This window comes from Staurois parvus, unplaced genomic scaffold (genome assembly GCF_062004578.1).
Source record: "Staurois parvus isolate SC_StPar_1 unplaced genomic scaffold, SC_StPar_1.0 ptg000132l, whole genome shotgun sequence".
Lineage (NCBI taxonomy): Eukaryota > Metazoa > Chordata > Amphibia > Anura > Ranidae > Staurois > Staurois parvus.
The window spans coordinates 2230401-2243759 of record NW_028317928.1 but is presented as its reverse complement, the minus strand read 5'-3'; the positions used below and the strand labels follow the sequence as shown (position 1 = coordinate 2243759).

Below are 13359 nucleotides of genomic sequence, written 5' to 3'. Positions count from 1 at the left end.
TGGGATGTATAGGTTTAGGTGTATTAGCTTAGTGGGGGGGGGGGGGGTGTCTCCAGCAGCCCTCCCTCCTTATGGGACTGTCTGCTGGTGTGAAGTTTGAATACCTGTGTGTCTCTTGTTACTAAATGTAGATTGCCCCACCCTGTGTCATTATGCAGAGAGGGGGGATTGTATACCCTGAGTGTACATATCTTGTATCGGTGTTCAAATTAAGTAGTCTACCTCCTGGTTTACTTCAAGACTGGTGTCGTCTAGTCTTGTACGGTCGGCTGTGGTGTCTGTTGTCGGTGTTCGGACGGGGAAGCAGTATTCTAACGGAAGTACTCAATCGCAGTCTGTGTTGGTTCCATTACACATCTAAATTATCCCACAATGGAGATGCAACAAGACCAAAGCAGGTTAATACTCGGGCTTGCATCATGGTGAACATTGGAGGTGCAGAGAAGCAGGGTCACAAATTGATAGTGAAGGGACCACACAACACAATATAGGAAATGCAGATGTATGGGAAAGATGGAGACATGCACGTATGCATACTTGGTGTCCACAGAAGTTAGAACGTCTCCCTGGTGAAGGGATGCAATGATAGATATTGGGAAGTTTTAAGCAAACTGGCTCAGCTACTTATCCATGGAAATTGTGTATAACTTTCACATTTGTGGCATATTGGTTGGGGGGTGGATTAGCCTGTGCTGGCCAAAGGCTGTTTTGTTGCCATTGTCCATTTCTCCTGCAGGCAGCAGTATAACCCAAGAGTCTAAGAATTCCTATGCTCCTCGATGGATGGCAAATAAAATGTTTTTCTTGACAGAAGGTGGTGGCAAAAGGAGTGTTGTAGAAGAATGTGCGATCATTTTTCTGTGTTTATTGTTCAACACTCACCCATGCCGATCTCCAGAACCGCTTTCCTTTGCATCTTCACATGTTTTTCTTCCTCCACCTCAGCTTTGAAATGTCTCTGAGTGGCTCTGTTGTCTATGAATAAAGAAGAGAGTGAAGCCCCATGTACTGAGATGTATGAGAGACCCCAGAGAGTGTGTGTGGGGGGAGACTGGTCACATCTCAATGACATGATCTGAGGAGGAGAGCCGGAGTCTAATAGAGGCTGATGGCTCCTGAACCCCCCACTGGGCACATATACTGAGATTTACTAAAACTGGAGAGTGCAAAATCTGGTGCAGCTCTACACAGAAACAAATCAGCTTCCAGGTTTCATTGTCAAAGCTTAACCCCCTTGCCCTCCAGAGGATTTCTCCCCCTTCCTGACCAGGCCATTTTTTGCGTTATGGCGCTGCGTTACTTTAACTGACAATTGCGCGGCCATGCAACGCTGCACCCAAATTAAATATACGTCCTTTTTTTTCACACGAATTGAGTTTTCTTTCGGTGGTATTTGATTGCCTGTGCTTTTTTATTTTTTGTGCTATAAGCAAAAAAAGATGGACAATTTTGAGTAAAAAAAATATTTTGGACTTTTTGCTATTAAATATGTCCAGTAAAAAAATTTTAAAAAATCAAATTTCGTCATAAATTTAGGCCAAAATGTATTCTGCTCCATGTCTTTGCTAAAAAAAAAAATCCCAATACGAGTAAATTAATTGGTTTACGTGAAAGTTGTAGCATTTACAAATGGTGGTATAGATACTGGGATTTTTTAGTAATGGCGGCGATCAGTGATTTTTAGCGGGAATTCTGACACTGGGAGGGAACTAACTTGGTGTCAATGACATCCCCAGTGACACCAATACAGTGATCAGTGCTAAAAAAAAAAAAAAAAAAAGCACTGACACTGTATTAATGGCACTGGGCAGCAAGGTGTTAATGTGAGGGGTGATCAAAGGGTTACCTATATGCTGGGAGTGTTTTACTAGGGGGTGGGGGTGTGTGCTTTACTGTAAGCACACTGATTGGGATGGCTGTGCAGTGGGCTAGAGCTGATAGGGAGGAAGACTGTTTGTAAACAAAACAGGTCTCCTCCCCGTTCACGATTGTCGGTAATCACCGGAGGGTAATTACTGGCCAGTACCCAGTGATTGACATCCACGGCCGCGAATGGTGGTGCGGGTAGGGCTCGCACGCGCCCCCTACCTGGAAATGCAAAATCATGTATATATACGTGATTTTGCACAGAGGTGCTGCCGTGTACCAGTATATCTGTTATACGGTGGCCTGGAAGCGGTTGATTGAACAAGCTGAAGTTAGAAGCTGATCGGCTTCCAGGCACAGCTGCACCAGATTTTACACTCTCTAGTTTCAGGAAATCTCCCCCATACTGTCTACTGTCAGAGGAGAGGGAGAAGAAGAAAATGTTGTAGTGACTGAACCAGGAGGATCTTAGTGCTTTATTACTCACCTGGGCTCATCTCTGCAGAAAGGTCTTCCTCTTTAATGTTCACAGATCTCTAGTGTGTGGGTGAAAATGGCTACCAGATGCCCCCCCCCCAAAAAAAAATAAAATTTTTTTTAATTTTTAAAGGACAATAGAAAATATTTAAAATCAACAAAACATGAAACTGCTAAATTTCTTTTAATTTGAAAAAATAAGTTCCATAGGATGCCACCAGCACCAATATTAAAGACAAAATTAATATCACGGACGGACTGTATCTGTGGCTGGCAGTGGCCGGGTGAAAGTCGCAGTGAGTGGAGGATGATGGATCCACACTCTGACAGATCCCAGGCTGGAATTCCCCAGGCAATGGGGGGAGATAAAACACTGTGACAGAAGGCAGCGGAACCAAGCGATCCCACACCGTGACAGATCCAACACAACACACCACCACTGACACAGATCAGCAGGCACTAGAAGAGCAGACTGTGAGATCGTGATGATGTCAGCACTCACTGACACCATGCACATGTGATGGATGTCTGGCCGGCCGGGTCACACTCACACAAGACATCAGAGTCAGACATTACCTTCCTCCGCAGGCACAGCTCCAGCTCTGCCTCCGCTGATGAATGGGAAGAGAGGAGCTGGAACTCCACAGTGATCAGCAGCCGCCTGCTGGCTTGCACTAAGGGACTGAGTCTGAGAGGAACACTGGAAGGAGCGGCAGCACAGCTGGCCCAGACACCCGGCATCTTCCTCTGTCCTTTCTTCCTACCCTCTGCCGCCCCTCCTCTCAGCTGAAGGATCATCCATGATGTGGCATTATCCCACACAGAGTTCCGGCCTCTGCTGTGCCCAGGCGCCCCTAGGTGGCAGTGCGTCGTAGGCGGCCACCTAGTTTACCTAGTGGAAGCACCGACCCTTACTGTACCTGTTAGAAATTGCAATATTGACGTATGGTATATGGTTGGATTGTGTATGTTATCTTTATATATAACTCTGTTTTGCCTATATCCTTTCTTGGTTTGTACTTATAATAAAAATATTTGAAACATAAAAAAAACTCAAAATAACTCAACACACGGCCATTAATGTCTAAACCACTGGCAACAAAAGTAAGTCCATCCCTAAGTGACAAGGTCCAAATTGGGCCCAATTAGCCATTTTCCCTTCCCGGTGTTATGTGACTCATTAGTGTTACAAGGTCTCAGGTTTGAATGGGGAGCAGGTGGGTTACATTTGGCGTTATCGCTCTCACTCCCTCATACTGGTCACTGGAAGTTCAACATGGCACCTCATGGCAAAGAACTCTCTGAGGATCTGAAAAAAAGAATTGTTACTCTACATAAAGATGGCCTAGGCTATAAGAAGATTGCCAAGACCCTGAAACTGAGCTGCAGCACGGTGGCCAAGAACATACAGCGGTTTAACAGGACAGGTTCCACTCAGAACAGGCCTCACCATGGTCGACCATAGAAGATGAGTGCACGTCATATCCAGAGGTTGTCTTTGGGAAATAGACGTATGAGTGCTGCCAGCATTGCTGCAGAGGTTGGAGGGGTGGGGGGGTCAGCCTGTCAGTGCTCAGACCATTGGTCTGCATGGCTGTCCTCCTAGAAGGAAGCCTCTTCTAAAGATGATGCACAAGAAAGCCCGCAAACAGTTTGCTGAAGACAAGCAAACTAAGGACATGGATTACTGGAACCATGTCCTGTGGTCTGATGACACCAAGGTAAACTGATTTGGTTTAGATGGTGTCAAGCGTGTGTGGCGGCAACCAGGTGAGTACAAAGACAAGTGTGTCTTGCCAACAGTCAAGCATGGTGGTGGGAGTGTCATGGTCTGGGGCTGCATGAGTTTTGCCAGCACAGGGGAGCTACAGTTCATTGAGGGAACCATGAATGCCAACATGTACTGTGACATACTGAAGCAGAGCATGATCCCCTCCCTTCAGGGACTGGGCCTCAGGGCAGTATTCCAACATGATAACGACCCCAAACACACCTCCAAGACCACCACTGCCTTGCTAAAGAAGCTAAGGGTAAAGGTGATGGACTGGCCAAGCATGTCTCCAGACCTAAACCCTATTGAGCATCTGTGGGGCATCCTCAAACAGAAGGTGGAGGAGCACAAGGTCTCTAACATCCACCAGCCCCATGATGTTGTCATGAAGGAGTGGAAGAGGACTCCAGTGGCAACCTGTGAAGTTCTGGTGACCTCCATGCCCAAGAGGGTTAAGGCAGTGCTGGAAAATAATGGTGGCCACACAAAATATTGACACTATGGGCCCAATCTGGACCTTGTCACTTAGGGGTGTACTGACTTTTGTGGCCAGCTGTTTAGACATTAATGGCGGTGTGTTGAGTTATTTTGAGGGGACAGCAAATTTACATGTTATACAAGCTGCACACTCACTACGTCACATTGTAGCAAACTGTCATTTCTTCAGTGTTGTCACATGAAAAGAAAGAATCAAACATTTACAGAAATATTCTGTGAGAGTGTGTGTGTGTGTGTGTGTGTGTATACACACACACACAAACACACACACATATTTATAAAGACACAGTATGTAAACCTAAGGGAAAAAACCTGTGAAAGACTGTTTACCATCATACTAATTGCACGGATACCCAGTTAGATGCAATCTGTCATGTCATGCATTTTCTGCATGGCAATGTGCCTCTGAATTTGGTGCACTGCTGTGTTAAATTTTGCACAGAAACTGTGACAAATTGTTAAAATATTCCAAATAGCGACTCTTTTCTGGGACTCTTCTCTGGATTTAGCATTTATTACTCACCTGTGCTGAACTCTATAGAAACGTCCTTCTCTTTAATCTTTGCATGTCTTTCTTCCTCCTCCTCAGTTTTGACGTCTCTCTGTGTCTCTCTGGTGTCTCCGGGGTCTGTGAATAAAGATGAGAATGAAGCCCCCTGTACTGAGATGTATGAGAGACCCCAGAGAGTGTGTGTGGGGGGAGACTGGTCACGTCTTAATGACATGATGTGAGGAGGAGAGCAGGAGTCCAATATGTCTCTGATGGGACATAACGTGAATTTATCATTGAGGGTGCAGGCAAAATTTCAAAGGTGAATTTGGGGCAAGATGGTGTGCAAACTGTATAACATTTAGTTTTCTTAGAATCACAAGATGCAGGCGAGAATGGCCACCTTTCATGTCTGAAAACACACAAATTATGTGAGGAGGCGAGCCGGAGTCTAATAGAGGCTGATGGCGCCTGACTCCCCCACTGGGCACATACTGCCCCCCCCCCCCCATTACTGTCTACTGACAGAGGAGGGAGAAGAAGAGATTGTTGTAGTGACTGAACAAGGAGGATCTGGGACTCTTCTCTGGATTTAGTGTTTATTCCTCACCTGGTCTGATCTTTCTAGGAACTTCCTCCATACATGGATCATCATCCTTTACAGATGTCTCTTTAGCGTCCTCTTTCACTTCAGTTGTTATGTGTTTCAACCTTTTATACTGAACAATACAAAAAAAAATACAAACAGCACATTGTATTATCTCTGAATAAACTCAACAAAATTCCTGTTAGATCTAGTTAGGCCCTTAATGGATTATACAGAAAATATGAAATATATCATTCTACAAGAGCCTCAAATTCATCTACCTGATAACATGGTAGGATCAGGGCATATTTACCACAAGGCAAACAAGGCATTTGCTTAGGGCGGCATCTTTGAGGGGGTCAGTGGAATCTTTCAGGGGGGCAGCAAAATCTTTCAGGGGGGCAGCGCTACCACCCCAAAGGAAAGGATGGCAGAAGAGACACACACAGCATGGGGACCAGTTGGGATCTGAGAGAGGCTGCGGGCTGCTTGATGGTGTATGTAGAGCCCGACTCTTGTTTTTGGGGATGTCTGGAGCTGTGAAGGTGAGTGTCTTCTCTCTCGCCGTGGTGGGGGTGAGGGTGGTTTGCCAGTGTATGGGAGGCGATGGTAGTGGAAGGCTCTCTCGGGTGGGGGCTGGGGTGTTGTTGGTCAATGTTAGACTCTCTTTGTGGGGGAGGGGCGTGTTGATCGGTGTCAGGGTCCCTCCATGGGGGGGTGTTGTCTCTATTTTTGTGTTGCTTAGGGCAGCACAAAACCTAAATACACCACTGGGTAGGATGTTTTGATGGGGCTGTGCCCACACTGTAAGGGTTATTTTCTCCTTAATGTCTAGGGTAACAAAAAAAAGTAACTATACTTATCTGACCCTCTGCTCCTCCCCGCAGCTTCTTCACCCCTGCGCTCTAGCAATCTGCTTTGGGCATGAGGACCACGAGGGACAATCCACCGCTATATCATGGGGAAGCTCCATCTGCGGGGATCCAGGTAGGTAAAACAGTTTCTCCTCCCATGTAAAGCAGGGGTCTAAAACTATGGAACTCCAGATGTTAAGGAACTGCAAGTCCCATGAGAGCTGGCAAAACTCTGACAGCTACAGGTAAGACTCCCAGAGGCAGAGGCATGTTGCGACTTGTAGCACGTCAATAGCTGGAGGGCCATAGTTTGGAGACCCTTGTTCTACACAAAACAAGCCCCACTGCAGGGAATAAATATTTTTCTGCCTGAAGTTGGGCTTTAATTTGGAACTACAGGTGTACCTCGGTTTTACGAATTTAATGCGTTCTCCGGGAAGTTTCGTATTGCGAAAAATTTGGAAGCCGAAACACAGTTTCCTATAGGAATGCATTGACAATCAATTAATACGTTCCGGAGGTCAGAAAAAAGTAAAAAAAGAGTCAGTGCTGGTTTTTAAATGTAATTTCTGGCTTTTTTTCCCCTTTATTATAGCTCAGAGAATCAGCTGTCACTCCCCCCCCCCCCCAGCTAAAAGAAAGAATGTTTCCTTTTAGTTTCTTTCTCCGAGTTAAAAGAAACAATGTTTCCTTTTAGTTTCTTTCTCCGAGTTAAAAGAAACAATGTTTCCTTTTAGTTTATTTCCCAGAGTTAAAAGAAACAAAGTTTCATTTAGCTCTGGGGAAAGTGACAGCTAATTCTGTGAGCTATAGTGAAGAAAAAAAAAAAAGGGCAATTGCATTTAAAAATCGTCACCGACATACACTTCATATTGCAAAAAAAAAATCGTAAAATATTTGTAAACCGAGGCATTATTTTGAATGGATTTTAATCCGTAAACTGAAAATTACGTTGACCGAGGCGTTTGTAAACCGAGGTACACCTGTATATCAAAAACATAAACATATTGTAGTTTACCAATCCTTGAAAGTGGAGGCTGTATTCGTTTTCTTTTTCCCAAGGTTTTATGTTCTTTGGGTGACGGGCCAGTAACACACCTTTCTGTCCTAGCGTAGTTACATTCACTCCTCCGCTACATCTAGGGAGCAGCAACATAGACACCCTTGGACAGCAGCATTGTCAGTCAGTGGAGGGAGGGGTGTTGGATGGACTCGTAGATTTAGATGGGCTGACTAAAGCTACTTTTACGTCAGCGATTAGGGCCAGTGCAAATAGTAGCGGCAAGAAACTTTTCATTCCTGCTGTGGCTGTCAGCGGCTAGCTGCGACTGCTGGTCCTGTTCACTATTGCCGGCGGCAGCAGCTATTCTGCACGGCCAGTGATTACCAGGGGTGACTGCTGCTAGATCCACTTTGGGGCTGATTTACTAAAGGCAAATATACTGTGCACTGCAAGAGAAGCTGCTCCAGAGCGTAGTAAATGAGGTAAAGTTTCACTTTGCAAAGGATATCCAGTCATGTGCAAAGGAAAAAAAAAGAGAGCATTTTTGCTTGGATGACAGAAAGCTTCCCTTAAGGTCTAGAGCAGTGCAAAAACTATATGCCTTCAGTAAATCAACCCTTTGTATGAATCCAGTAGCCATCACCCCAGGTAATCGCTGGCTGTGCAGAGAGTGGCGAATAGCTGCAGACACCAGCGACCTGCCATTATAGTGAACAGGGCCAGCAGCCACACCGAGCCGCAGCAGGAACCGCCTTTACAAGTTGCACTAGCCTTAATCGTCAGTGTGAATGTAGTCTAAGTGACTAACAATGTAATCCCCAACTCCCATTAACATGTTATAAGCTATTTTTTTATTTGGGGGGGGGGGATAAGGGCTTTATATAAAAGCATAAAAGCTGTTCATTGTAAGCACCCCTGTCAGTGTTAAATGGTTTGTCTCAGTTCTCAAACTGCCATTTTTACTGGAAAGCTTAGTTTGTTAACCATTTGTCAACTGCATAACCTAGGTACATGGCAGCAGAATGGCTCTCCTGCGCAGGATCACGTACCCAGTTCGTGATCTGGCACTCCTGGGTAGGGGGCGCGCGCCGCCGGCAACCCGGCTTTGCTGTGATTAGACACAGTACAAGCCAGTCAGCGGATGCCAGCCAATGGATGACTGCCGGCATCCGCTGATCGGGGAGGAGAATAAGACAATGCAAACAAGGCAGAGCTCTGTCCGGTCAGCGGGGATGTGCTGGATTTGGTTTTTCTGCAAAGCAGGGAATAATAACCGGCACATCCCTCAGTGAAAGCACCACATAGTACACACAAAAACATTGGTTAGGCACACATTTGACCCTTTGATCGCCCTAGATGTTTAACCCCTTCCCAACCAGTGTTATTAGCACAATGTAAAGGTGAAACTCGAAAAATTAGAATATCATGCAAAAGTTCATTTATTTCAGTAATGCAACTTAAAAGGTGAAACTAATATATGAGATAGACTCATTACATGCAAAGCAAGATAGTTCAAGCCGTGATTTGTCATCATTGTGATGATTATGGCTTACAGCTCATGAAAACCCCAAATCCACAATCTCAGAAAATTAGAATATTGTGAAAAGGTGCAATATTCTCGGCTCAAAGTGTCCCACTCTAATCAGCTAATTAAGCCATAACACCTGCAAAGGGTTCCTGAGCCTTTAAATGGTCTCTCAGTCTGGTTCAGTAGGAATCACAATCATGGGAAAGACTGCTGACCTGACAGTTGTGCAGAAAACCATCATTGACACCCTCCATAAGGAGGGAAAGCCTCAAAAGGTAATTGCAAAAGAAGTTGGATGTTCCCAAAGTGCTGTATCAAAGCACATTAATAGAAAGTTATGTGGAAGGGAAACGTGTGGAAGAAAAAGGTGCACAAGCAGCAGGGATGACCGCAGCCTGGGGAGGATTGTCAGGAAAAGGCCATTCAAAAGTGTTGGGGACTTTCACAAGGAGTGGACTGAGGCTGGAGTCAGTGCATCAAGAGCCACCACACACAGACGGATCCTGGACATGGGCTTCAAATGTTGTATTCCTCTTGTCAAGCCATTCCTGAACAACAAACAACGTCAGAAGCGTCTTACCTGGGCTAAAGAAAAACAGACCTGGTCTGTTGCTCAGTGGTCCAAAGTCCTCTTTTCTGATGAGAGCAACTTTTGCATCTCATGTAGAAACCAAGGACCCAGAGTATGGAGGAAGAATGGAGAGGCACACACTGCAAGATGCTTGAAGTCCAGTGTGAAGTTTCCACAGTCTGTGTTGATTTGGGGAGCCATGTCATCTGCTGGTGTTGGTCCACTGTGCTTCATTAAGTCCAGGGTCAACGCAGCCGTCTACCAGAACTTGGAGCACTTCATGCTTCCTTCCGCAGACGAGCTTTATGGGGATGCGGACTTCATTTTCCAGCAGGACTTGGCACCTGCCCACACTGCCAAAAGCACCAAAACCTGGTTCAATGACTGTGGGATTACTGTGCTTGATTGGCCAGCAAACACGCCTGACCTGAACCCCATAAAGAATCTATGGGGCATTGCGAAGAGAAAGATGAGAGTCATGAGACCGAACAATGCAGAAGAGCTGAAGGCCGCTATTGAAGCATCCTGGTCTTCCATAACACCTCAGCAGTGCCACAGGCTGATAGCTTCCATTCCACGCCATATTGAGGCAGTAATTGCTGCAAAAGGGGCCCAAACCAAGTACTGAGTACATATGCATGCTTCTACTTTTCAGAGGTCCGATATTGTTCTATGTACAATCCTTGTTTTATTGGTTGCATGTAATATTCTAATTTTCTGAGATTATGGATTTGGGGTTTTCATGAGCTGTAAGCCATAATCACCACAATTATGACAAATCACGACTTGAACTATCTTGCTTTGTATGTAATGAGTCTATCTCATATATTAGTTTCACCTTTTAAGTTGCATTACTGAAATAAATTAACTTTTGCACGATATTCTAATTTTTCGAGTTTCACCTGTATATTTTTTAGCACTGATTGTTGTATTAGTGTCACTGGTTCCCACAAAGTGCCAGTTAGTGTCAGATTGTCCGCCGCAATATCACAGTCCCGCTAGAAGTTTCTAATCATATATATACACACACACATACATACATACACACACCATAGTTTGTAGATGCTATAACGTTTGCATGAACCAATCAAAATACGTTTCTTTTTTTACCAAAAATATGTAGCAGAATAAATATTGGCCGAAATTTATGAAGAAATTTAATTTTTTTAAAAATATTTTTAATTGGATATGTTTTATAACCACTTGCCCTCCAGAGGATTTCCCCCCTTCTTGACCAGGACATTTTTTGAGATCCGGCGCTGCGTTGCTTTACCTGACATTTGCGCGGTCATGCAACGCTGCACCCAAATGAAATTTACGTCCTTTTTTCCCACAAATAGAGCTTTCTTTCAGTGGTATTTAATTGCTATGAAAACAAATCCAACAATTTTGAGAAAAAAAAACAATATTTTTGACTTTTTGCTATTAAACATTTTCAATAAAAAAATAAAAAAAATTAAATTTCGTCATAAATTTTGACCAAAATGTATTCTGCTCCATGTCTTTGCTAAAAAAAATTCCAATACATGTAAATTAATTGGTTTACGTGAAAGTTATAGCATCTACAAATGGCGGTGTATATATATACTGGAATTTTTTTTTTTTATACTAGTAATGGCGGTGATCAGCGACTTATAGCGGGACTGTGGTGGGCATTCTGACACTGGGGGGGATTGACTGTCACTGACATCCCCAGTGACACCAATACAGTGATCAGGGCTAATAAAAAGCACTGACACTGTACTAATGGCACTGGGCAGGAAGGGGTTAACATGTGGGGCGAACAAAGGGTTAACTGTGCTGTGCGTGTTTAAATGTAGACAAGCTGCTTTGTATTGCTCTGCTGTGCAGAACAATACAAAGCAGCCTGTTCATGCTGACAGGGAAGAGATCTGTGTTGTTTACATACAGACCTCTCCCCTGTCAGCTCCGCCGACGATCACTGAATCTCAGGCAATAAATGGAGGCCAGGACCGGTGATTGACATGCCGATTGACAGTATGCTGTGTATGCTTTCCACTGTAAGCACACTGCTTTTTATGGCTGTGCTATGCAGAGCCATACAAAGCAGTGTGCAGGAGCTGACAGGGGAGAGATCGGTATTGTTTACATACAGGTCCCTTCCTCCGTTGGTGATGCACCTGGTGCTAGCGGGGAATCACCAGCCGGGACCCGGTGATCGACAGCTGAGGCAGCCAATGATGGCACAGGTAGGGCTCGCATGGTACCTGGAAATGCAAAATCACGTATATATACACGTGATTTTGCGCACCGCTGCCGCCCTGTAGCAGTAGTTCTGCTATATGGCGGCGGGAAAGCGGTTAATTACCACCTTAATCAGCCACAGAACCTGTATAATTAATACGTGTTTGGTTTTAAAGGGATGATGTGGCAACCCTGTGACTGGTGGCAGTTCAGTGGTGAGCACAGGCAAAGGTAACAGTTAACATTCCCAGTATGCCTTGAGGGCCACTTCAAACCATGCATTCCAGTGCTTTTTTTTTTCCTGCATCCAAAAACGTACAGAAAGTAGGTTACATGGTTTTCAGTAGCATAGTTCACACCAGTGTGGTTAGTTCCAGAAAAAGAAAAGTAGAACAAGCTGCATTTTTCCTGCACAGGTCTGTACTGAAACACGGTAAAGCACATCAAAAATGCACTGGACCCCCTGTACAGTGATAAAAAATAATGATAAAAAAAGCATTTGTAACACATCCCCAAACGCACCAGAGCGCATCAAAAATGCGCATGTAGAGACGCATCTGGAGGACGTTTCAACCTCTCGCCCCCAGCACAGCCCTCCATCACCCCCAACACAGCCCCCCATCACCTACAGCACAGCCCTCCAGCACAGCCCCCCATCACCCCCAGCACAGCCCCCCATCACCCCCAGCACAGCCCTCCATCACAGCCCCCCATCACCTCCAGCACAGCCCCCTTCACCCCCACCACAGCCCCCCATCACCTCCAGCACAGCCCCCCATCACCCCCACCACAGCCCCCTTCACCCCCACCACAGCCCCCCATCACCTCCAGCACAGCCCCCCATCACCTCCAGCACAGCCCCCTTCACCCCCACCACAGCCCCCCATCACAGCCGCCCATCACTTCCAGCACAGCCCTCCATCACCCCCATCACAGCCCCCCATCTAATATTCTCCACATCAGGGGAGTTGCAGGAAGATGAGGATGTGTGGAGGTGACATGATCCCCCCATCCAGCCCACACACAGTGCTGGGACCCCCTTATCTCATAATAAGAAGACATTATTACCTCCTCCTCCATGAGTACTGGCTCTCCAAACCGATATCCCTTCCAGGAATTTTAACTACTTTATTTCCTGCAGGCTACAACAAAATGGCCGCCCACTGACCCCTACCGAGACAAAATATCCAGAAAAACTAAATTTCACTGCAATAAAACTTTACAAATATCTATCGTTTGATTTGCTACCTGTAATGCTTTTTTACATAAATACCTCTACACCGCACTACAAGAAAATGGCCGCATAGTTTCTGACGAGAAAGAAAATGTTAGAGGGAGTTTTGTCCTCTAGCGGTTGCTCTGAGGAGACCAGTGGGCGGGGTTTTCCTTACACAGCGGTGCCAGATCCTTCACCTTTCTCTGCTTTGCGGCTCTTGTGTGGTCTCTTGGTAGGCCAGGTTTTGCTATGGTGACGCGCATGCGAAGAGTCAACGAGGTTGGCCGCCACCTT

General features: G+C 45.4%; 1 protein-coding gene across 3 annotated transcripts in view; it reads right to left on the bottom strand.

Moving 5' to 3' along the window:
* LOC149466144 (uncharacterized) overlaps positions 1-13094 on the bottom strand; it is a 57968-nt gene extending 44874 nt beyond the window's left edge. Inside the window, exons 1-5 of one of the 3 annotated variants that reach the window (XM_089672881.1) lie at positions 12918-13075; positions 6557-6661; positions 5713-5821; positions 5136-5240; positions 883-975 (exon numbers count right to left, since the gene is read on the bottom strand). In XM_089672881.1, the coding sequence (XP_089529007.1) occupies positions 883-975; positions 5136-5240; positions 5713-5743 (229 nt within the window). In that variant the 5' untranslated portion in view covers positions 5744-5821; positions 6557-6661; positions 12918-13075. Of the gene's footprint in view, positions 1-882; positions 976-5135; positions 5241-5712; positions 5822-6556; positions 6662-12917 lie in introns of all 3 variants that reach the window. The other 2 variants (XM_089672880.1, XM_089672882.1) reach the window with 2 other exon arrangements.
* Between the last annotated feature and the right edge of the window lie 265 nt (positions 13095-13359).